This window comes from Taudactylus pleione, unplaced genomic scaffold (assembly GCF_031769625.1).
Source record: "Taudactylus pleione unplaced genomic scaffold, aTauple2 ptg000145l, whole genome shotgun sequence".
NCBI classification, from domain to species: Eukaryota; Metazoa; Chordata; class Amphibia; order Anura; family Myobatrachidae; genus Taudactylus; species Taudactylus pleione.
The window spans coordinates 4,059,000-4,082,555 of NW_028284547.1; the positions used below are offsets into that span (position 1 = coordinate 4,059,000).

A 23,556-nucleotide genomic window follows, 5' to 3' on the forward strand; every position below is an offset into this window, starting at 1 on the left:
CAGTGAAATCAACCAAACCTCCTAAAACCTGCAGAAATATTAATGCGATTAACTTTCAACAACTATCTACCTCTCTACAACGACTCTCACCAATTTCTACATTCATTCTCCTGAGACTGCTGCTACACACCTAAACCAGATTCTAGTTAAAGCCCTCAATGAAGTAGCTCCAGCTACCCATCACACTCCGTGTAGACTTAGACGTCAACCGTGGCATTCTAACTTAACAAGGCATCTACAAAAACTCTCACACAAAGTAGAACATCAGTGGTGAAAGTCTCGTACTCCATGTGACTTCCTCACATATAAAACTATCTACAACTCTTATCATACTGCTCTGGACACTGCCAAACAAACATATTTCCAATCTCTTATCTCTGCTCAAGCCTCTAACCCCAAGTGACTTTTTAATATATTTAAACTGCTTTTTAACCCTCACTCACCCAAGCCAACTGCTACTATCTGTGCAAAGATCTTGCTTCCTATTTCAAGGACAAGATTGATAATATCCAAATTGAAATGGTATGTTCTTCCTCAGCTAGTGACCTACTCAATTCCCTACCTGAACCCTCTGGCACATTCTCTTCATTTGACCCCACAAATGAAGATGAAGTATCTAAACTCTTCTCATCCTCCTATTCTATTACCTCTCCTCTAGATCCTATACCCTCACAATTCAGTAAAGCTCTGTCTCGTGTGTTCATCCCAACCCTAACTAAAATCTGTAATCTCTCTCTCTCTACTGGCATCTTTCCATCACTGTTCAAATATGCAGTGATTACTCCCATTCTGAAAAAACAAAATTCTGACCCTAACACTCTCTCAAACTACCATCCTATCTCCCAGCTCCCATGCCCCTCCAAGCTACTTGAGACTTGTCTACACCCACCTCACACACTTTCTTAACACCCACAATTTATTGGACCCACTTCAGTCTGGCTTTCGTTCCCAACACTCCACAGAGACAGCACTGACTAAGGTAGTAAATGATCTGGTCACTGCCAAGGCTAAAGGCCATTACTCACTCCTAATTCTTCTAGATCTCTCTGCTGCTTTTGACACTGTTGACCACTCTCTTCTCGTACAAACATTACAATCCCTAGGTCTTAAGGATACAGCTCTTTCTTGGTTCTCTTCCTATCTGATCGCTCTTTTTCTGTTCGTTTTTCTGATTCTGCCTCCTCTTTGCTACTGTACCTCTATCAGTTGGAGTACCGAAAGGCTCTTTCTTAGGTCCTTTGCTATTCTCAATCTATACCAACTCTCTTGGCAAACTAATCCGCTCTTTTGGATTTCAGTACCATCTGTATGCGGATTATACTCAAATCTACCTATCCTCTCCAGATTTATCATAATCTGTATTGGTCCGTGTCACTGAATGTATTTCTGCCATTTCATCTTGGATGTCATCTCACCACCTGAAACTTAATATTTCTAAAACAGAATTAATTATATTTCCACCGGCCAATAACAGTTACCAATCTGATCTCTTTATCACTGTTGATAACTCAACAATCCACCCCGCCCCACCAGCTCGCTGCCTTGGTGTCATCCTTGACTCTGAACTGTCCTTTGTTCCCCACATTAAATCTGTCTCAAAATCATTTTACATACATCTAAAAAACATATCCAAAATTCAACCATATCTCACACAAGACACTGCAAACACTCTAATCCATGCACTCATTATTTCCTGCATTGACTATTGCAATAGTCTCCTTACTGGTCTTCCCAAAAACAGGCTATCGCCATTACAATCCATTATTAATGCAGCTGCGGGGTTTATCTTCCTGCCAAATGTTCATCGTCTACTGCTCCGCTCTGTCAGTCCCTCCATCGGTTGCCGGTTTTCTACCGTATTCAATACAAAATACTGTTACTTACACATAAGGCCATTAACTGAATTACATCAACATACATCTCTTCACTCATCTCAAAATATCTCCCAAACCCGACCTCTCTGCTCAGAACAAGATCTGCGTCTCTCATCCCCTCGCATTACTTGCTCCCATTTACGGTTACAGGACTTTCTTCTGGCTGCACCCACTCTATGGAATGCCTTACCACACACAATAAGACTTACCTCTAGTCTTCAAGCGTTCCCTGAAAACTCACCTCTTCAGAGAAGCTTATCAGATTCCAGAACTGACCACATAACCTTCATAGCTTCCATGTCTTATTACATCCCCTCTCACAGTCCACACATAACCTCACATATTGTCTTTCTTTCACATACTCCTGACATTTGGCCAACATTCCTGTGTGACTGGATCATGCAGCCCACGAAGAAACTCTGCATTCTGCACCTATCCCTGTGTATCAATGCCTATTTCCCTATAGATTGTAAGCTTGCAAGCAGGGCCCTCTTACCTCTATGTCTGTCTGTTATTACCCTGTTTTGTTCTATAAATGTTTCCAATTGTAGAGCGCAATGAAATTTGTTGCGCTGTACAAGAAACTGTTAATAAATCTCCTCATGCTGTTGCAGAAGCAATTGATCTAGCTGAGCCGGACACCACATCTAAGGAGGCTTCACAAAGTAACTCGAATCCCTTCTGTGTAATTTCAAAGTCTTTTTTCTTTTTAGTAAATATTGCCTAGTAATGGTTTGTTCAGTATAAGAATGGAGAGTAGCACTCCATACCCTAAGAGATCCTGTGACCAAGGCTGTGGTCAGGGCCGACTCCAGGGGTCGGAGCACCCTGTGCCGGCTCTTAACAGTGCGCCCGAACGTGGCGTTATTTGGAGTCATGCCCACATGGCACGCCTCCAAATACCATCAGGCTGGGGGGAGCCTCACTAGCTGGGCTTCCCCCCAGCCCTCTCCCATCGCTGAATGGATGCTGTGCGCAGCACCCATTCAGACTCCGGGGTCCAGCACCACTGCACAGCCTCGGCGGTGGTACTGTCCCACTGAAATTGGGATGTTGGGGAGGACTCTATGGGTGGCGCCCCTGTTCGGCCACACTGGTCGAACACCCCCAGAGCCGGCCCTTGCTGTGGCCATGCCTGACCAGAATGTATTTGCGGTTGATATGGGTAGTTTTTAAAAACAACCAGTAGAAAAGAACCCAGCGCTCAGAATTCAGACATGGACATGTATCTAGACCAGTGTTGGCTAACCTTGACACTCCAGCTGTTGTGGAACTATATTTCCCAGCATGCCTTGCCACAGTTTTAGCATGCCCTAATAGCAAAACTGTAGCAGTGCATGCTGGGTTATGTAGTTCCATAACAGCTGGAGTGTCAAGGTTAGCCAACACTGATCTAGACATATCACAATTTAATAAAAATAAAGCACTTCACCATCTACTGCACGATACGATCAGGACCATATCCCACTTTGCTATGGGTGCCACAGACAGCTCTCTAAATTACTAGCGGACCGTACCTGTGCCATAGGGGACGATTTCTACTGCAAAAGCTGTGCTGCCGTTGCTAAAGGACCCCACAATATTGATTGGACACTGCAACCGGTATATATTATTTCCTGCTGGACATTCTCAAATTAAGCACCACTTATTTCTTTGCAACAAAGAACTCTCTGGATATATGCTTCCTGAACAAGTGTTACTATCAGGACATTATTTTTGCCACTGTGGACTGGGTGATTTTTTTTATTTACACACTCTTTTATTCTTATTTGTTTGTTATTTATTGATAAAGCTTATCAATATTTATCTATGTATTTTTATTTGTGCATGATTAATATTGTTATTAAATTGTGATATGTCTAGATACATGTCCATGTCTGAATTCTGAGCGCTGGGTTCTTTTCTACTGTCTATTTTCGTGCATGTGAGGATTGACGGGTGTGGTATAAGAGATAGACAGTAATTAGACAATGTCAAGATAGACACCAGATGTTAGACAGTTAATAGTTAGACAGGGAAAAAAGTTAGACACAAACAAAAGTCAGACACATTAAAGTTAGACATGTAAAAAGTTCGACAGGTACAAAAGGTCGACAGGGTCAAAAGTTCGACGTCGAAGATTTTTTATTTTTTTTTAGCCCTAACCCTCCCCTTGGTGCCTAACCCTAAAAAAATATTTAAAAAAATGTGTCGACCGTTTTTGTGTCGATCTTTTTCATGTCGATCTTTTGTACCGGTCGAACTTTTTACATGTCTAACTTTAGTGTGTCTGACTTTTGTCTGTGTTGAACTTTTAACCTTGTCTAACTATTAACTGTCTAACATCTGGTGTCTATCTAGCCACTGTCTAACTAATTGCTGTCTGTCTATTGTCTGGAGCCCAGGATTGACCACCCTCCTACTTATACAGCAGCTCATTTTACATTGGATATCTACCCCATCTAGCAGCGCCTGATCAGTTTCCACTAGGTACTGTTACTTTTCTACTTGTCAGGTTTTAAAAACTACTCTACATTTCTTTTATCCATGGGGTCTCTGAATGAACCCCCATCCTCCAGAGGAGCAGTAGTCCTTGAAGTCAGGGCTGTCACAACTGCCTACATTTTCAGGATAGAGCACCAGTTTATAATCTCCCCATCACTCAATTTCTAGACTGGTCCCTTTGACATCTATCTACATGTTGTCATTCTGGAATAACCAAGCCCATCATAACCTTATGAAAGGGGACTAGTCTACCTACCTTCTATGGAGTGATCTACAAATAAAGGTTCATGTTCCATTCCCTGTATAAGACTTCTGTAAACGTCATGGTATTATAAATATTTGTACGTAAAACATCCACCTATTACTGTACTAAATTATCTAAGATCTTCTTACATTTCCCCAGATTCTTCTCTATCCAAATCATGACTCTTTTTCTGAAAAAAAAACCCAAAATACAAAATATGCATCTTCCACGTCTAAATTTATCTTTGGATACAAAAGATTTTATTATTCCGCTCCATTAACTCCTGAAATTGATTGGGGGGCTGTACAGGAATAATATCAGCCCGGGCACAGTCAGAACGAGACAATTTCTGGACTACCAGGAATAGATTTGTCACCAGATGCACAAACTTCATTCTTCTATCTTCCTGGCTTTGGAGCAGAACAGAAAAAGAAATAGCACCATAGCGCTTACCTTTTAGGGGCAGTACATTGCTGCTGGTGTCAGGGCTCAGCTTCCATCCTGGCAGTTTTGTCCGGGCAGCAGTCACAGGAGACGGGTGCGCTAAGCAGCAGCTCCATTCCAGTGCACGGCACCATCATCAAATTCCTTTGACGAGACATCAGTGCTGCACTACTGCGCAGATCCGCCGGGTGGTGCCCATGACATCACCTGCAACATCTTCCTCCTGTCTCACTAAAGGCAGTGCAGGTAGTGGGTGTCTTTCTCAGGTCGGAAAGCCCATACCACTTCCCAGCTTGTGGCCACAGAAAGACCTGTCGCCGGGGACAAGGTAAAAAGACAAAGACCTACAGCACGAACACCTACACTGAAGCCCTACTTCTAATAAACAGAAAAAGAGAAGAGCTACCTAATATACAGTCAGGTGCATAAATATTGGGATATTGACAGAATTTTCATATTTTGGACTCTATTCACCACCACAATGGCTTTGAAATGAAACAAACAAGATGTACTTTAACTGCAGACATTCAGATTTAATTTGAGGGTAATTACATCCAAATCAGGTGAACGGTGTAGGATTTACAACGGTTTCTATATGTGCCTCCCACTTTTTAAAGAGGCCAAAAGTAATGGGACAAACTAAACAATCCTAAATCTAACATTCACTTATTAATACTTTGTTGCAAATCCTTTGTAGGCAATTACAGCCTGAAGTCTGGAACGCATAGACATCACCAGACGCTGGGTTTCATCCCTGGTGATGCCCTGCCAGGCCTCTACTGCAAATGTCTTCAGTTCCTGCTTGTTCTTGGGGCATTTTCCCTTCAGTTTTGTCTTCATCAAGTGAAATGCATGCTCAATCGGATTCAGGTCAGGGGATTGACTTGGCCATTGCATAACATTCCACATTTTAACCTTAAAAAACTCTTTGGTTGCTTTTGCAGTATGCTTCGGGTCATTGTCCATCAGCACTGTGAAGCACCGTCCAATGAATTCTGAAGCATTTGACTGAATATGAGCATATAATATTGCCCGAAACACTTCAGAATTCATTCTGTTGCTTTTGTCAGCAGTCACATCATCATTAAATACAAGGGAACTAGTTCCATTGGCAGCCATACATGCCCACGCCATGACACTACCACCACCATGCTTCACTGATGAGGTGGTATGTTTTTGATCATGAGCAGTTCCTTTCCTTCTCCATACTCTTCTCATCACTCTGGTACAAGTTGATCATTGTCTCATCTGTCCATAGGATGTTATTCCAGAACTGTAATGGCTTTTTTAGATGTTGTTTAGCAAACTTTAATTTGGTCTTCCTGTTTTTGTGGCTCACATCTTGTGTTGAACCCTCTATATTCACTCTTGTGAAGTCTTCTCTTGATTGTTGACTTTGACACATATACACCTACCTCCTGGAGAGTGTTCTTGATTTGGCCAACTGTTGTGAAGGGGTTTTTCTTCACAAGGGAAATAATTCTTCTGTCATCCACCACAGTTGTTTTCCGTGGTCTTCCGGGTCTTTTGGTGTTGCTGAGCTCTCTGGTGCGTTCTTTCTTTTTAAGAATATTCCAAACAGTTGATTTGGCCACACATCTCTCTGATGGGTTTGTTTTGAGTTTTCAGCAGTTAACCACTTAACTGACGATTTTTCCATCAAAACCGGTCAAAAATTGCCTGGTCCACAGGAAAGTCCGGGTACTAAGAAAAGATCCGTTCTGCACATGTGTACAACAAATTTTCTCTTCAAAAACACAGTCAAAGGGTGCAGTCGCACCTTGTCAGCTGAAGTACAGCTGGCTGCATTTTCATCAAAACGGACCACGTCAGTTAAGTGGTTAAAGCACATCTTGTTTGTTTAATTTCAAAGCAATTGTGGTGGTGAATAGAGGCCAAAATATGAAAATTCTGTCAATGTCCCAATATTTATGCACCTGACTGTATGTCCTGGATAGTGGCCGTTACAATTGTTTAAACCTGCCTCTGCCTGCTAGGAAAGGGAAGTTACCCTATATGTAAAGGCTGCCATGGAGCACTCAAAAAGATAAAACAGCTCCATAGACTGAGCTGTGGATGGTGCAACAAAAAGTACATAGGATGGGGCAAGTACATACAAGAGTTTCTCTTTCCCTACATGATGATAGAAGGATATGACAGCAGTGGGTCAAAAAAGCTATAGCATTATATTACTGGTTGGTACATAGTGTGTAGGTAAAGCGAGGACTTATCCATATTAGTCGTTTCTTGAGCTGTAGATGCAACTTGAAAGAAACAAAATGGCAGAAATAAGGACAGCAGAGAGATCTATTGATCTCTATACCGCACCACCTCTGCTGTCCACAAGGGCGGCAGTAATACTAATCAGATGTCTCACTGACAGATAAGTGTAATGGTGCATACACACGGTCAGATTTTTCTTCAGATCTGAACGATAACGATTTTAAAAATCTTTCATATCTGAAAGAAAAATCTGACATGTTGGCAACAATGAACGATGCGCGTTCCCATTTGTCAGATAACGATATCTGACGTGTTTGCAGTCAGATTTGGACGATTTCCATTCATTTTAATACAGTAAAAAAATCATTCAATCTTTCAATCGTTAGCAAATCATTCATCTGACATATCTGACCATGTGTATGCACCTTAACAGTTTGGGGCAGGAAACAGGGGAAGTCAGCAGTGAGAAGGAAACATTATGGGGTATATTTACTAAAGTGAGCGTTTTTAGAACTGGAGATAATGCCCATAGCAACCAATCAGATTCTACTTAACTTTTAATTAGCACTATTTAGAAGATCATAGATAGAATCTGATTGGTTGCTATGGCCAACAGCTCCACTCTCACTTTAGTGCGTATAACCCTACAGTATATCTTTCCTTGGCAGGAATTTCACCACCACCAGCAATAAAGAGACATTATGATTAATGATCATTCAGTGTTTTTTATTAATTGCTGTTAGACTGTCAGTCCCCTGGTACTATATTCTAGCATGTAGAAAACTGTACAGAATGTGTATACTGTCACTGTGCTAGTAAATTAAAATAATTTGTTATGAAGAGTCTTTATTAGCAGGCTTGGTAAACAATGTGCTCTCCTTTGGGCTTATTTAATAACATGCATACAGTAGAAATTCAGGGCTGTACTGTAACCCATAGCAACCAGATATGCGCCATTAGTTGTCTAATGTCCCGCAGGGTTCTATCCTCAGCCGTCTGCTCTTTCTCTGTACTCCTCCTCCCTCGGAGAACTCATCAGTTCTTTCAGCCTCCAGTAGCGCCTCTATGCCGATGATACTCAACTCTTCCTCTCCTGATCTATCCCCATCCCTCCTCGCGGGTCTCCAGCTGCCTCTCTGCGATCTCCTCCTGGATGACAGTGCTGTCTCTCAAATTTATCATGGCCAAAACTGAACTAATTGTTTTCCCTCAAGAGTTTCATCCCTTCCTGGCCTCTATCACTGTTGACAACTCTAGCTCTCCGTTCCCAAACTCTGATGCTTGGGGGTCATTCTTGACTTCTTCCTCTCCTTTGCCCCCCTACCTCTCCCAGGACGCCACCAAAACTATTCTTCACTCACAAAATATTTCACATCTAGACTATTGCAACATTCTCCTTATTGGCCTCCCCCTATCCCATCTTGCTCCTCTAATCTTTACTGAATGCTGCAGCTAGGCTCATCATCCTATCCTACTACTCCACATCTGCTTTTCTTCTCTGCCAAGCCCTAAACGGGCTTCCCCTCCCTTACAGAACGCTCTACAAACTCCTCACCCTCGCATACAAGGTCCTTTACAACTCCAATGCTCCCTACACCCCCAACCTCATCTCCTTACATGTTCCCCCATCCGGTCAGCCAACGACTGTTGTCTTTGCTCCCATCTAGTTATCAATTCTCACTCCCGTATTGAAGACTTCTTCTGTATTGCCACCCACCACTGGAATGATCTTCCTTGCTCCATCACACTATCTCCTAGCCTGCAAAGCTTGAAAGGAGCGCTACAAACCCACCTGTTCATAAAAGCTCACCCGCCTACAAGCCAACCATCTCACTGCATAGTTACCACACCCTCGTTCTTCCACCTTTTTTCCCACTCTTGCTTCGTGCCCTCAGCTCCCGTGTCATCCTTTTGTCTGCCCATCCCATTGGTATGTAAGCTCTTATGAACAGAGCCCTCCTCCCTCATCTACTCTTCCTCGCCAGCTACACTCTTCACATCCTCCATGGGCTATTTGTCCCTTTTTTGTCTTTTGTATGCACCTCTTTTAGTGGCTCTAAACTTTGTCCAACCCTATGGCTACAGGTTTTAGCTTGCACTGAATACTTACCCCCTTGCACCAGTGGCTGTGTTGAGTGTTATCTATTAGTTTGTGTATGGTATCGTACTGTTTAATGTATTGTTCTGCCTTGTGGTTTCCCCTCTGTACGGAGCTGGGGACCAGTTGTAGCACCAGAACAAAAATAATAATGCAGACGACCAGTGTTTTACTTGAAAAATATTACCAAATAATACATAGTAGTCATAGCAGAAGGTATTAGAGAAATAACAGAGACCAGAGAAGAGACTTGGAAGGATACATTTACTAAAGATTTGTTTTTCAAAGCCACTGATCCTCAATGCTGTTGAGCGCTAAATTGAAAAGGGCAATCGTAATACATGTAAAACAAGCCTGACTTTGTGGGTATTATTACTTCTCTTTAATATTCAGAACTCAAATAAACGACGGCTTTAAGGGTAGGGCGATACAGGGCAGTGTGCAGGGTTCCTGTAGTAATATCCAGTACTCATAGCTCTGCCTGCCATATAAGGAATCCCAGTACTGAGAGGAGCTGCTGGGATTCTCTACTGGATAGAAATCTCTTTCTTCTACTGGTCCCAGCACCTGCATGAGCAGAACATTTGTATATTAAGAATGGTATTGAAATACCGACGGCTCTTTACCCACCAGTTCAAATACCACTTCAGGAAGCCCCAACGCGATGAGGTAATAAGTCTAACCCTCCCCTCCCCCTAACCCACCCTTAGTAATGCCTAAACCTAACTGCCCCAGGGGTTGCCTAACCCTAAACATAAGTCTCCCCCCCACACTAACACTCCTGGGGGGGCGTGCTAACTAAGTCCCCCCCTGGGGTGCCTAATCCTAACCACCCCCATCCCTGGCTTACTTTCATACTTACCCACCATCTGGACGTTCCAGATTCCGGCGGTCAGGATGCAGACACCAGTATCCTGATGTCAATCGGGATGTCAGATTATGCCCACGTGGCGGGATTGCAGCAACGGTATTTCAACCGCCGGCATAATAACTGCTTCCCGTATATTACACAGCTCGGGAATGGCAGCACCATCACTATTGTCTGTAATACTGCAAGCTCTCGTTCCTCACAAAACTGCCCCCAAATCCGCTCGTCAGGCCTCTCCTGTTTTCAACTAAATTCATTTTATAAAACACTTGTCACATTCAGAAAATAAAATTGTCTCCCTTGAATGCATACTGGGGCTTCAGAAATGAAAGGAAAAAAAAAACAAAAAAACTGCAAGTAACTTTGCTCCTTGGCAAAACCATATTGTGCTGCAGGTGGATGTAAAATGTGCAGAGAGTGTTAGATGTGTGAGGGGAGTGTCAAAGCTTTACACTGCAGTGTAAAAATAAATCATTTGTGGGCTACATGCAAAAGCAGCCAGTATTTACCCTTCATGCTCAAAGAATAAACGGATTTGCTCCCCCCCCCCTGTGCACTGCAGCATGGTTTGTCCAAGTGCAACGTTACCTCCTTTCTCATGCTTTGCTCCTAACTGTGAATCAGACCTATTGTCATAATACAAGCTAACTTGATTATGAATCACATGCTACATTCAGATCCTCAGAGTGACTCCTCATGTGATTAATAAGTGTTCTCTTTTCAGTAAAACACTTGCTGCATTCAGAACATGGAAATGGTTTATCATCTATGTGACGTCTCTGATGTATAAGAAGTTCTGACTTACGGATAAAACACTTGCTGCATTCAGAACATGTAAATGGCTTCTCTCCTGTGTGACTCCTCTGATGTATAACAAGTTCTTGCTCATCTGTAAAAGACTTGCTGCACTCAGAACATGGAAATGGCTTCTCTCCAGTGTGACACCTGTGGTGTCTAACAAGACTTGGCTTACTGGAAAAACACTTGCTGCATTCGGAACATGTATATGGCTTCTCTTCTGTGTGAATCCTCTGATGTTTAATGAGAAGGTACTTTCGGGTAAAACAATTGCTACATTCAGAGCATTTAAATGGCTTCGCTCCTGTGTGACTCCTCTGATGATTAACAAGCTGTGACTTTTGGGAAAAACACTTGCTGCATTCAGAGCACGCAAATGGTTTCTCTCCTGTGTGACTCCTATGATGTACAAGAAGATATGTCTTTAGGGAAAAACGCTTGCTACATTCAGAACATTTATATGGCTTCTCATCTGTGTGAATCCTCTGATGTTTAATGAGAGTGTACTTTCGGGTAAAACACTTGCTGCATTCAGAACATGTAAATTGATTCTCTCCTGTGTGAATCCTCTGATGTCTGAGAAGGTCTGAGTTACATATAAAGCTTTTGTCACACTCAGAGCACAGATGCTGTTTCTCTCCCGTAAGACTCATCATGTATTAGATGAGAAGCAAATTGTCTGTAGGTTTCTTCTATCCTCCAAATAAAATTAGCTTTTGTGAACCCTCTAGATGTTCAAGAAGAAATACTCTCTCTAGATGGCTTAATCAAGGTCCCTTCCCACAATGTCCCTTTCCACAGAGTCTTCTATTCTTAGTGGGAATCCTGCTCATTAATTCAGCTGTAAAAAAAAAAATAAGCATGTTAATAGTTAAAAGCCTGAAGATTACTGTGATAAATCTACTTTTACAGTAGTAGTGTTTATACTGTATAAGGAACGTGATTTATATAACATAACAAATATTAGTCACTGATCATTTTATTTATATTTATTTTGCTAAATTGCTGCCCCCCCCCATTTCCAGTGGGATATGCAGCACAGAGACCTCTACCCTCCATCAACAGATACAATCTATATAATAAAATGTACTGCTGAGAAAAATGATGTCATCACATTGAAACGTACTCTGACCCCTCCCACCAGTGTTAGATGCACAGAAGTGAGGGGCAGTGATAGACAGAGGAAGGAGAGGTGGGTAGACAGTGCTGGGGTGAGGAAGAGAAAGAAAATGAGGGAAGAGATGGAGGGGTATATTTACTAAAGGGAGAGTTTTTAAAAGTTGCGATGTTGCCCATAGCAACCAGATTTTAGCTATTATCTTCTAGAAGGTGCTAGTTAAATGTTAAGCAGAATCTGATTGGTTGCTATGGGCAACATCTCCACTTCTAAAAACTCACTTTAGTAAATATACCCCAGAGAGACACAGAATGAAAAATCTAAATAAATAAAAGCAACTTCATACACTACAACTGTGCAACTGTTAGTTCAACTAGGTGTCTGTCCGCCCCCCCCCCCGGCTCATTTATTCCAGTTTATTTGACGTATCATAAATGTTTGTAAAGGAATAACCACGAAACTTGGACCCCTATGGTAACTTTTCCTCCAGAATACAATCCAAATTATCTGCTTTACGTTTCATGTTTAAGCATCAAAACGCCATCATCCCACTGTCGGAGTCTCGCGGGTTTTGGATTCTATAAAAGGTCCCGTGATCGCCGCCATTTTTCATTCCAGCTGTGAGCTAGGAGGGAGCTGGGAGCTCAGTGTGTTAGACGGACTGTTATTTTTTTTATAATACAGTACGGCTGGCTACTGTGAAGAGGGTGGGAGCTGTTGCTGACCATAGGGGCTGGCTACTGTTTTCCATATACAATACATAGGGGCTGGCTGGCTACTGTTGTCCTGTCCATAGGGGCTGGCTGGCTGTAGTGCTGTGTTGTCCAGGGGCTGCCCTGTCTGCTGTAGGGGTACGCTTTAAAAGGTGCGTACACAGTGATTTTTTGAACGATTTAACTACGACGCAGTTATCGTTAAATCGTTTATAAAATCGTTCATCTTTTAAAGCTGAACAATGAACGATATTCGTTCATGCGCATTCACATTTGTAGTTTATCATCCATTCTGACTGTCCAACAAACGATTTTCATTCAGAAAATCGTTCATGTTGCGCAGAATGAATGATAAACTATTTCCATTCACTGTATGCATGATTAAAAAATCGTTCATCGTTATTGAAAATCGTACATTATTTTAGTGACCAACGATTTTTAGTGAACGATTTTCGATCACTTTTTCAAGGGAAAATCTGACCGAAAATAGTTCACTAAAATCGTTGGTTACTAACATCGTTGTGCGTGTACGCACCTTTACAAATAATTTTTACAGGGGCTGCCCTGTCTTCTGTAGTGGTACGCTCATACCAATAATTTTCACAGGGGGTGCCCTGTCTGCTGTAGGGGTACACTCTTACAAATAATTTTTACAAGGGCTATTCACTGCATAAAAATAATGGAGAACAAAAAATTGGAGGATAAAAATAAAATAGGGAAAGAACAAGAACCACTTCCTCCTTGTGATGAAGCTGCTGCCACTAGTCATGACATAGACAATGAAATGCCATCGTCGTCTGCCAAGGCCGATGTCCAATGTCATAGTAAAGGGCATGTAAAATCCAAAGTTCAGTAAACTGACCTTAAAAAATAAATTGAAATCATATGAGGAGAAACGTAAACTTGCCAATATGCCATTTATGACACGGATTGGCAAGGAACGGCTAAGGTCCTGCCCTATGTTCATGACTAGTGGTTCAGCTTCACATGAAAATGGAAGCCCTCCTCCCGCTAGAAAAATGAAACGAGTTAAGCTGGCAAAAGCAGAGCAAAGAACTGTGTGTTCTAATTCTAAGAAGTTATCACAAATCCCCAAGGAGAGTCCAAGTGTGGCGGTGGTTGCGATGCCTGACCTTCCCAACACTGGACGGGAAGAGGTGACTCCTTCCACCATTTGCACATCCTCTGCAAGTGCTGGAAGGAGCACCTACAGTCCACTTGTTGATATTCAAATTGAAGATGTCACTGTTGAAGTAAAACAGGATGAGGATATTAGTGTAGCTGGTGCTGAGGAGGAAGTTGGCCAGGAGGATTCTGATGGTGATGTGGTTTGTTTAAATCAGTCACCGGGGGAGAGTGTTGTTGTCCGTGGGATGAAAAAGCCCATCATGGTCATGCCTGGGCAGAAGACCAAACATTCCACCTCTTTGGTCTGGAAATATTTCAGTCCAAATCCGGACAACTACTGTCTTGCCATATGTAAAGGTGTAATAAGTAGGGGTAAGGACATTTAACCACCTAGGAACATCCTCCCTTATACGTTACCTGCAGCGTGCTCATAAAAAGTTCCTGCCAAGTTCAGAAACTGTGGCTAAGACCATAAGCAGTCCAGGGACACCTACATTCAGGTGCATAAATATTGGGACATTGGCCCTCATTCAGAGCCGTACGCTCTGAGCAGAGCGCACGCTCTGAATGAGGGCCGCCCTCCATAATTATGGAGCGTCTTCCTGGACGCTTGTATAGCTGTGGGACACCACCCACAGCCTATACGAGCGTGCAGTTTGATGGCCGCGATGGTCTTGACCATCGCGACCATCGCCACTGCGAGCCGGAGCCTGCGGTTGAGTTTTTCAACCGCAAGGCCCGGAGTGATTTTGGCTCTATCAAAGCCAAAATCACTCCCACTTCTGACGGTAGGCGTTCCCTTGGGAACGCCCCCGTCAGGGAGGCACGCCCACCAAAGGGGGCGTGCTATCAATCAACATCGACAGCACGCCCCCTTTGATCAGACACAACGAGCGAAGGAAAGTCCTTCGCTCGTCGCGTCTGGCGCATGCGCACGACGGAGCTCCCGCCGTCGTGCGCATGCTCAGTGCACAACATCGACCCACTTGCGAGCGGACAGCCGCTTGCGAGTGGGTCTGAATCAGGCCCATTGACAGAATTTTCATATTTTGGCCTCTATTCACCACCACAATGGCTTTGAAATGAAACAAACAAGATGTGATTTAACTGCAGACTTTTAGATTTAATTTGAGGGTAATTACATCCAAATCAGGTGAACGATGTAGGAATTACAACGGTTTCTATATGTACCTCCCACTTTTTAAAGGGGCCAAAAGTAATGGGACAAACTAAACAATCCTAAATCTCACTTTCACTTTTTAATATTTTGTTGCAAATCCTTTGCAGGCAATTACAGCCTGAAGTCTGGAACGTATAGACATCACCAGACGCTGGGTTTCATCCCTGGTGATGCTTTGCCAGGCCTCTACTGCAAATGTCTTCAGTTCCTGCTTGTTCTTGGGGCAATTTCCCTTCAGTTTTGTCTTCATCAAGAGAAATGCATGCTCAATCGGATTCAGGTCAGGGGATTGACTTGGCCATTGCATAACATTCCACTTTTTAGCCTTAAAAAAACTCTTTGGTTGCTTTTGCAGTATGCTTCGGGTCATTGTCCATCTGCACTGTGAAGCACCGTCCAATGAGTTCTGAAGCATTTGACTGAATATGAGCATATATTGCCCAAAACATTTCAGAATTCATTCTGCTGCTTTTGTCAGCAGTCACATCATCAATAAATACAAGGGAACCAGTTCCATTGGCAGCCATACATGCCCACGCCATGACACTACCACCACCATGCTTCACTGATGAGGTGGTATGTTTTGGCTCATGAGCAGTTCCTTTCCTTCTCTATACTCTTCTCATCACTCTGGTTGATCTTTGTCTCATCTGTCCATAGGATGTTGTTCCAGAACTGTAATGGCTTTTTTAGATGTTGTTTGGCAAACTTTAATCTGGTCTTCCTGTTTTTGTGGCTCACCAATGGTTTACATCTTGTGGTGAACCCTCTATATTCACTCTTGTGAAGTCTTCTCTTGATTGTTGACTTTGACACATATACATCTACCTCCTGGAGAGCGTTCTTGATTTGGCCAACTGTTGTGAAGGGGTTTTTCTTCACCAGGGAAATAATTTTTATGTTATCCACCACAGTTGTTTTCCGTGGTCTTCCGGGTCTTTTGGTGTTGCTGAGCTCTCCGATGCGTTTTCTTTTTAAGAATGGTCCAAACAGTTGATTTGGCCACACCTAATGTTTTTGCTATCTCTCTGATGGGTCTGTTTTGATTTTTCAACCTAATGATGGCTTGCTTCACTGATAGTGACAGCTCTTTGGATCTCATATTGTGAGTCGACAGCAACTGATTCCAAATGCACATGTCAGACCTTTTACCTGCTTAATTGATAATAAAATAACGAGGGAATAGCCCACACCTGTCCATGAAATAGCTTTTGAGTTGATAGTCCCATTACTTTTGGCCCCTTAAAAAGTGGGAGGCACATATAGAAACCATTGTAATTCCTACACCGTTCACCTGATTTGGATGTAATTACCCACAAATTAAATCTGAAAGTCTGCAGTTAAAGCACATCTTGTTTGTTTCATTTCAAAGCCATTGTGGTAGTGAATAGAGGTCAAAATATGAAAATTCTGTCAATGTCCCAATATTTATGCACCTGACTGTAAATCCCTTTGTCCTGTTGTATCCAAGCGCCTGCAAACCACACCGTCAACTCCCTCCTCATTCAGGATCGGAAGTAGTCCTGAGGCCACATCACTGGCATGACTGACTCCTCTCCGGGATTCCTCCGGAGGATCCTGAATTGCTATGCCTACTGCTGCTGCTGTTGGGAGTCGTTCATCATCCCAGAGAGGAGGTTGGACCACTACTTCTTTTACTAAGCAATTGACCCTCCAGCAGTCCTTAGCGGCGAGGATGAAGTACGACAGCAGTTATCCTGTTGCAAAGCGGATAACTGAGGCCTTGACAGCTATGTTGGTATTAGACGTGCATCGGGTATCCGCCATTAGTGCAGTGGGATTTAGACAATTGATGGAGGGAGTGTGCCCCCGGTACCAAACCCCATCTAGATTCCACTTCACTAGGCATGCGATAGCAAGACTGTACAGAGACGTCAGAAAAAGTGTCCTAAAAAATGCGGTTGTACCCGATGTCCACTTAACCACGGACATGTGGAACAGGGCAGACTACGGACTATATGACTGACGCAGCAGCAGCAGTATCTCAGAAACGCCAGCTCGTCCCAAGGCAGGCTATGCGGTGTATCACAGGTTTCAGTAAGAGGCACACCGCTGACAACTGAGGGAAATAATCGCCCATTGGCTTACCCCACTTAGACTCTGCTGGGGATTTTTGATATCTGACAATGCCACCAATATTGTGCGGGCATTACATCTGGGCAAATTCCAGCACGTCCCATGTTTTGCTCACACAATAAATTTGGTGGTGCATAATTTTCTGAAAAACGACAAGGGCGTGCAGGAGACGCTTTCGGTGTCCCGAAAAATTTCTGCACACTTTCGCTATTCAGTGACTGCCTGCCGAAGACTGGAGCGCCAGCAAACACTCTTGAACCTGCCCTGCCATCACCTGAAGCAAGAGGTTGTGACACGGTGGAACTCAACCCTCTATATGCTTCAGAGGATGGAGGAGCAGCAAAAGGCCATTCAAGCTTATACATCCACCTATGACATAGGCAAAGGAGGGGCTATGCACCCGACTCAAGCGCAGTGGAGAATGATTTCAGTGTTGTGCAAGGTTCTCCAGCCCTTCGAACTTGCCACACGTGAAGTCAGTTCAGACACGGTCAGCTTGAGTCAGGTCATTCCCCTCATCAGGCTTTTGCAGAAGCAGCTGGAGAAAGTGAAGGAGCAGCTAAGATGGAGTGATTCCGCTCAGTATATGGGACTTGCGGATGAAGCCCTTCATTCGCTTTGCCAGGATTCGAGGGTGGTCAATCTGTTGAAATCAGACCACTACATTTTGGCCACCGTGCTCGAACCTAGGTTTAAAGCCTACATGGTGTCTTCTCTTTTCGGCGGACACAAGCCTGCAGAGATGCAAAGACCTCCTGGTGAAAACACTGTCAGCTGAAGCGGAACGTGACACGTCAACAGCTCCTTCTTCATTTTCTCCCGCAACTGGGGCTGCCAGGAAACATCTTGGATATCAAAAGCAACCCGCTGGCAGTGATGCAAGGCAGGCAGGACCAAGTTTGGACATCTGGTCCGGACTGAAGGACCTGGCAACAATTTCTGATAGTATCATATGCAGTGACAATAGATATGTCACCATTGACAGAATGGTGGAGGATTACATCAGTGACAGCATCTAAGTAGGCATGTCAGACAGTCCGTACCTGCACTGGCAGGAAAAAGAGGCAATTTGGAGGCCCCTGTACAAACTGGCTCTATTTTACCTAAGTTGCCCCCCCTCCAGTGTGTACTATGGAAGGGCTTTTAGTGCAGCTGAGAACCTTGTCAGCGAAAGGCGTAGGAGGTTGCTTCCACAAAACGTGGAGATGATGTTCATCAAAATGAATTATCAATTCTTCCGGGAAGACCAGCCTCCAGAAAATACAGAGGGACCTGTGGTGGTGGATTCCAGCGGGGACAAATTAATACTGTGAGGATGAGGATGTACACAACACGGACGAGGGTGAGGAAACGGTGAATGAGGACGACATCTTGCCTCTGTAGAGCCAGTTTGTGCTGGGACAGATTAATTGCCAGCTTGTTATGTGGGGGCCCAAACGAACCAATCATTTCAGCCACAATCGTGTGGCAGACCCGGTCGTTGAAATAATTGGTTTGTTAAAGTGTGCATGTCCTGTTTATACAACATAAGGGTGGGTGGGAGGGCCCAAGGACAATTCCATCTTGCACCTCTTTTTGTTTTTTGCATTATATACTCCTTGGGGCCTAGTTTTTCAAACTGCCATCCTGTCTGCCACTGAAGTGCCACGTATTCGTGCTGCCCACTTGTGTCACTTAGCATAGTCATCCAGCTACCTCGGTGCAACCTTTTGGCCTAAAAACAATATTGTGAGGTGCTCAGAATAGACTGGAAATGAAAGTTATTGAGGTTAATAATAGCGTAGGAACAAAAAAAAATAAAAAATCTGTGATTTTAGCTGTTTTTATCCAAAACACAACACCCAAAACACGGAAGGGTGGTTTTGACAAAACCAATCCAGATTGAAAACCAAAACACGAAAATTGGCCGGAGCACACCCCTAAGCAAAATGCAAGCTTTTGGAACAGAATTAAAAATGCCAAGTTAAATCAACATTAGATATCCCAATTTTTTTAGGTGATTAACACAAGGTTTACTTTACTACCACTGAAAAAAAAAAAATCAATATAGTAATGAAGATGATGTTCGATTACTGTTGTACCGCATGCATAATTTACACAAAAAAACATGAAAATTAAAAACAAACATAACTGAAGTTAGGACAACAATCACATTATTTTCCCCTAGTTTGGACCCTGTTGTAATGGTCTGTAATTTTCCTTAAAGTGTCAGCAGACTGCTTTCTAATACTTAGATAGTAGGCACTTTTGTTACACCGAGGACGTGAATAAAAGGAACAAAACACTTCTCTTGAAGGCCAGGGATAACACATTTGTTCATTGGTTTGGTGCCAGAGTTAAATTTTTTATTACTTCTTGTCGTGGCGCCTCTTCTCAATTTTGCTTTAATTCATATATCAGACTCTGTAAATCATCACAACCTGAAAATGTGCTTACTTTCATTTGTGGTATAAGAGATAGACAATTGTCACGACCAGGGTTTCTCGGCATAGCGGTCGGCGGGTATTACCTGTGAGGTCGCTATGGCGGGGGCGTCTGGCGGTGGTGCTGGTGCCTGGTGGGGAGCATTGGTTGTGCGTGATCCTGTGCGGGCATGTTGTCACTCTGGGCTTGTTTGGTCTGGCGGTGTTTCCGTCCGCTCCAGCATGGGCGCCGCCATTTTGCCTCTAGCCATGTGATCTAATCGCCCTATCCTGGTGGGTCACATGCTCTCTCTGGCCTGTCACAGCGGAGCACTGGGTATTTAAGGGAGCTCTTTCATTGCCAGTGCAACGTGTTTCTCAGCCGCCGCTGAGAGTTCCTGGGCTCAGTTACTGCCTGTTGGATCTCTGCCTTAGCCTGCTTACCTGACCTGCTCAATACCCTGCTGGAATCCTCTGCCTTCTCCTATTGCCCGAGTTCCTGTGTCAGCTGTTACCCTGCACCCTGCCTCCACTTGCTAATCCCCTGGACATTATCCATTCAATTCAGTCTGCAATTCACTACATCCTGCAAATTCACTTCAACCTGCAATTCATTACAGCCTCACAAGACCTGGATTACTGGACTGCTCCTATCTGCCACTACCTGGACTTTTACTCATTGCTTCACCTCAGTTCCCATTTGCACTTTAGTGCCATCCCGGGACTTTATTTTCACCCATTGTTCATGTCTGCCAAACCACTCATTAAAAGTTCCACGTTTTGTTTTAAATCTGCTTCTGTGTCTGCTCCTATCACCACCCCGGGTCCACAACAAAACCAGGACATCACAACAATGTCTAGATAGACACCAGATGTTAGACAATCAATAGGTTGACAGGGACAAGAAGCTGATTTGCAAGAAGGTCGACCGGTACAAATTGTCATCAGAGTCAAAAGGTCAACACAAAAAATGGTTGATTTTTTTTTTTTCTATCCCTAATCTTCACCCTAACCCTCCCCTTGGTGCCTAACCCTAACCCTCTGATAAGTGGCTAACCCTAAAAAACAAAATCATCTGTCGACCTTTAGTGTGCCGGCCTTTTGTCCCTGTACACCTATTGACTGTCTAACATCTGGTGTCTATCTATTTACTGTCCATGTACAGTCCAGAACCCCTTACTCTAGTGATTCTAGTGATGTGCTAGGAAGAGACAACATTTGCATAAGCTTCTCTTGAATGGCTTTTAGTTGTCTGCTCTTTTTCTTTTAGCATATGCCACCCGATATCTTCTCTTTAGCCCATGCAACGTCACTGGTGGACAACCAAAATTTGTAATATTTTCATTCAGCTCATGTGTTTCTGCAGGTTCAGTTAAACCAGGGGTGGGCAACACATCGATAGTGGACACGTGACCGGTCGATCACGTTGTACATCCGTCGCTGCCTATTCGACGTGCCGGGCTACCGCTGACATTTTGTTACCATCAGGCGCCGGGCAGAACCTTGCTTCCCTGCAGCGGCAGACGGAGCGCACTCCGGCTCCCGCAGTGGGTGAAGGGAGAGAGGCGCTGACATTTTTCCCATCATACTGAGCGGGAGGAGCAGTAGGACGGCGGTGAGCGCAGGAGCAGGGCTTCAAATAAGTAGTGTTTGTTGTTGTGTCTTTATGTGTAAGGGGCACTACTATTGAGGGCACTGAATAAGGTGCACTACTACTGGAGACGCAAATACTGGGGCAAGGTACAAAGAACAATACGGGCACTGCATAAGGTGCACTACTGGGGGCGCGAATACTGGGGCAAGGTACAAAGAACAATACGGGCACTGCATAAGGAGCACTACTACAGGGGGCACTGCATAAGGAGAACTACTACAGGGGGCACTGCACAAGATTACTACTAAGGGCACTGCATTATGGTCACGACTACAGGGGGCACTGCATAAGGGGCACTACTATTAGGGCATTGTATAAGGGGAACATTATGTGTATAAGGGACACTAATGTGTGTTGTGATGTGAATAAGAGACACTACTATGTGGTGTAATGTAGGTCAGGGGCACTACGTGCAGTGTAATGTGAATAAGATTGTGCTACTGCGTGGCATAATTTGAATTGGGGATACTGTGTGTGATTTCAGGACAGACCCCACGCTCCTTGCTGCAAGGTCATGCCCCCTTTTGCATGTCACGCCTCCTTTTTGGTAGATCACGAAAGGTTTTTAACTTTATAAGTAGATCAGAGTCCAAAAGTCTGGCCACCCCCGAGTTAAACTCTCCTATTGGCATATCGATATCCGTTTGTTCTTTACAGTGTGACAGTTGAATTCTGCATTTCTGCCAGAGTTTCTGTCCTGTCCTAATAACAGTAAAAGGCTGAGGCTCACCATGTTCTTGGCCCACTTCAGTGACAAAACTCAATACATTCCTGTCTCCTTTTGTGTGAGACAAGATTACAGCATGCTTACTGACATTCTTCATAGTGTAACAGCAATGCCTTTTCATGTGGTTTCAGAATCACTGGTTACTGCATTTGAAACTTCACTTCTCAGAATCAATAGTTATTTTCTTCATCTGTAAAGTGGTCTCAGTAGATTGTCATATGACAGTCAGTATTTAAAAGACTACCAAATGTGCACATTGGAGGTGCAGCTGCCAGGATTGACTAGATTTCTGCCAGTTTCAGTTTGGAAAGAGAATCCCCTGCCCATCAGTTTCTGTTTAGTTTCGCTTTCTGTATAGGAGGGTTATCCCATTGCCTCAGTTTTGTTCACTTTTCTGGTATGGCTTTAACATCATGGTTTGTGTAAATTATGTATGTGGTACAACAGTAATCAAACATCAACTTCATTATTTTGCTTTCTCCACTATGAAACTGTACCATGCTGATTGTGTTTGTGGTAGTAATGTATACCTTTATATAGCACCTAAACAAACCTAGATATCTAATGTTGATTTAACCTAGCTTTTTAAATTCTGTTCTAAAAGCCTGCATGTTGTAACTGGAAACATAAGGCAGATAAAGTAATTTGGTTTGGATTTTTGGATTTGGGAGGAAAAGTAACCTTAAGGGTCCAAATTTTGTGGTGATTCCTTTATAAACACTTGTGATACTTCAAATAAACTGAAATAAATAAGCCGCGATTAATAAATTGAAAAATCAATATTTCGGAAACTAACACTCAGACAGTCTAGATATTTAGCAGAAATAGTTTTTTTTATCCTTGTAAAAATCTGAGATGTGTTGTGGATATTTCATTTCTTTTTGGGCGATTTGACAATTAGCACTTTATTAATGTTTCATAAGAAAATCTGTTGAATCATCATATTCTGACCTCCTGTAAAAACAATGGGCCGTTTTTAATTAGTTTCGCACCTGCGGAAAAGTTTTGCACGCCGGACTTTGACGATATCGCGTTATGGACGCGGAAACTTGTCGTGTGCTCCCCCGCTATTCATTTCCAAAGTATGCGAAAACTGGACCCAGCTAATGTGAAACAGGCGAAAAGTGCTGTCAAAACTGGGGAAACTACCAGTCTGACACCCCCGAAAAGATGCACTAACATTGGGGATCAATATCGATGAGTACTAATAGCCCTAATAAAAGGTATTTTGGATACTTAAATTTTCACAATTGCTTGCTATTAGCGCCCTTATAATAGTGGTGAAGAATGGCATTAAGCAGTGTTTTTTTGGGGAAAATTAGTCCTCCTGTCAAATTTGGGGTCCTTGACTATGGGTGCTAGCATATTTTAAAGTCTCTAAAGTGAAGTTTAAATTTTTTTTTAAAAATGCACCTACTGCAACCCCAAACGCTGCCCGGCCACCCCAACAACACCGGCCGGGAGTCAGCGGGAAGCCAACGGGGACCAGACGGATACAGCACACA

General features: G+C 43.4%; 1 protein-coding gene and 1 pseudogene across 3 annotated transcripts in view; one reads left to right on the forward strand and one right to left on the reverse strand.

Annotated features, from left to right (window-relative positions):
* Nucleotides 1–23,556, forward strand: part of LOC148522636 (uncharacterized) — a 764,886-nt pseudogene that overhangs the window by 147,309 nt on the left and 594,021 nt on the right. The window lies entirely within an intron of this gene.
* LOC148522637 (uncharacterized) overlaps nt 1–23,556 on the reverse strand; it is a 233,626-nt gene that overhangs the window by 44,113 nt on the left and 165,957 nt on the right. The window contains exon 4 of one of the 2 annotated variants that reach the window (XM_088473994.1): nt 10,907–11,678. In XM_088473994.1, coding sequence (XP_088330120.1) covers nt 10,907–11,678 — 772 coding nt within the window. Of the gene's footprint in view, nt 1–9,901; nt 11,875–23,556 lie in introns of those variants that run through there. The other variant, XM_088473992.1, reaches the window with a different exon arrangement.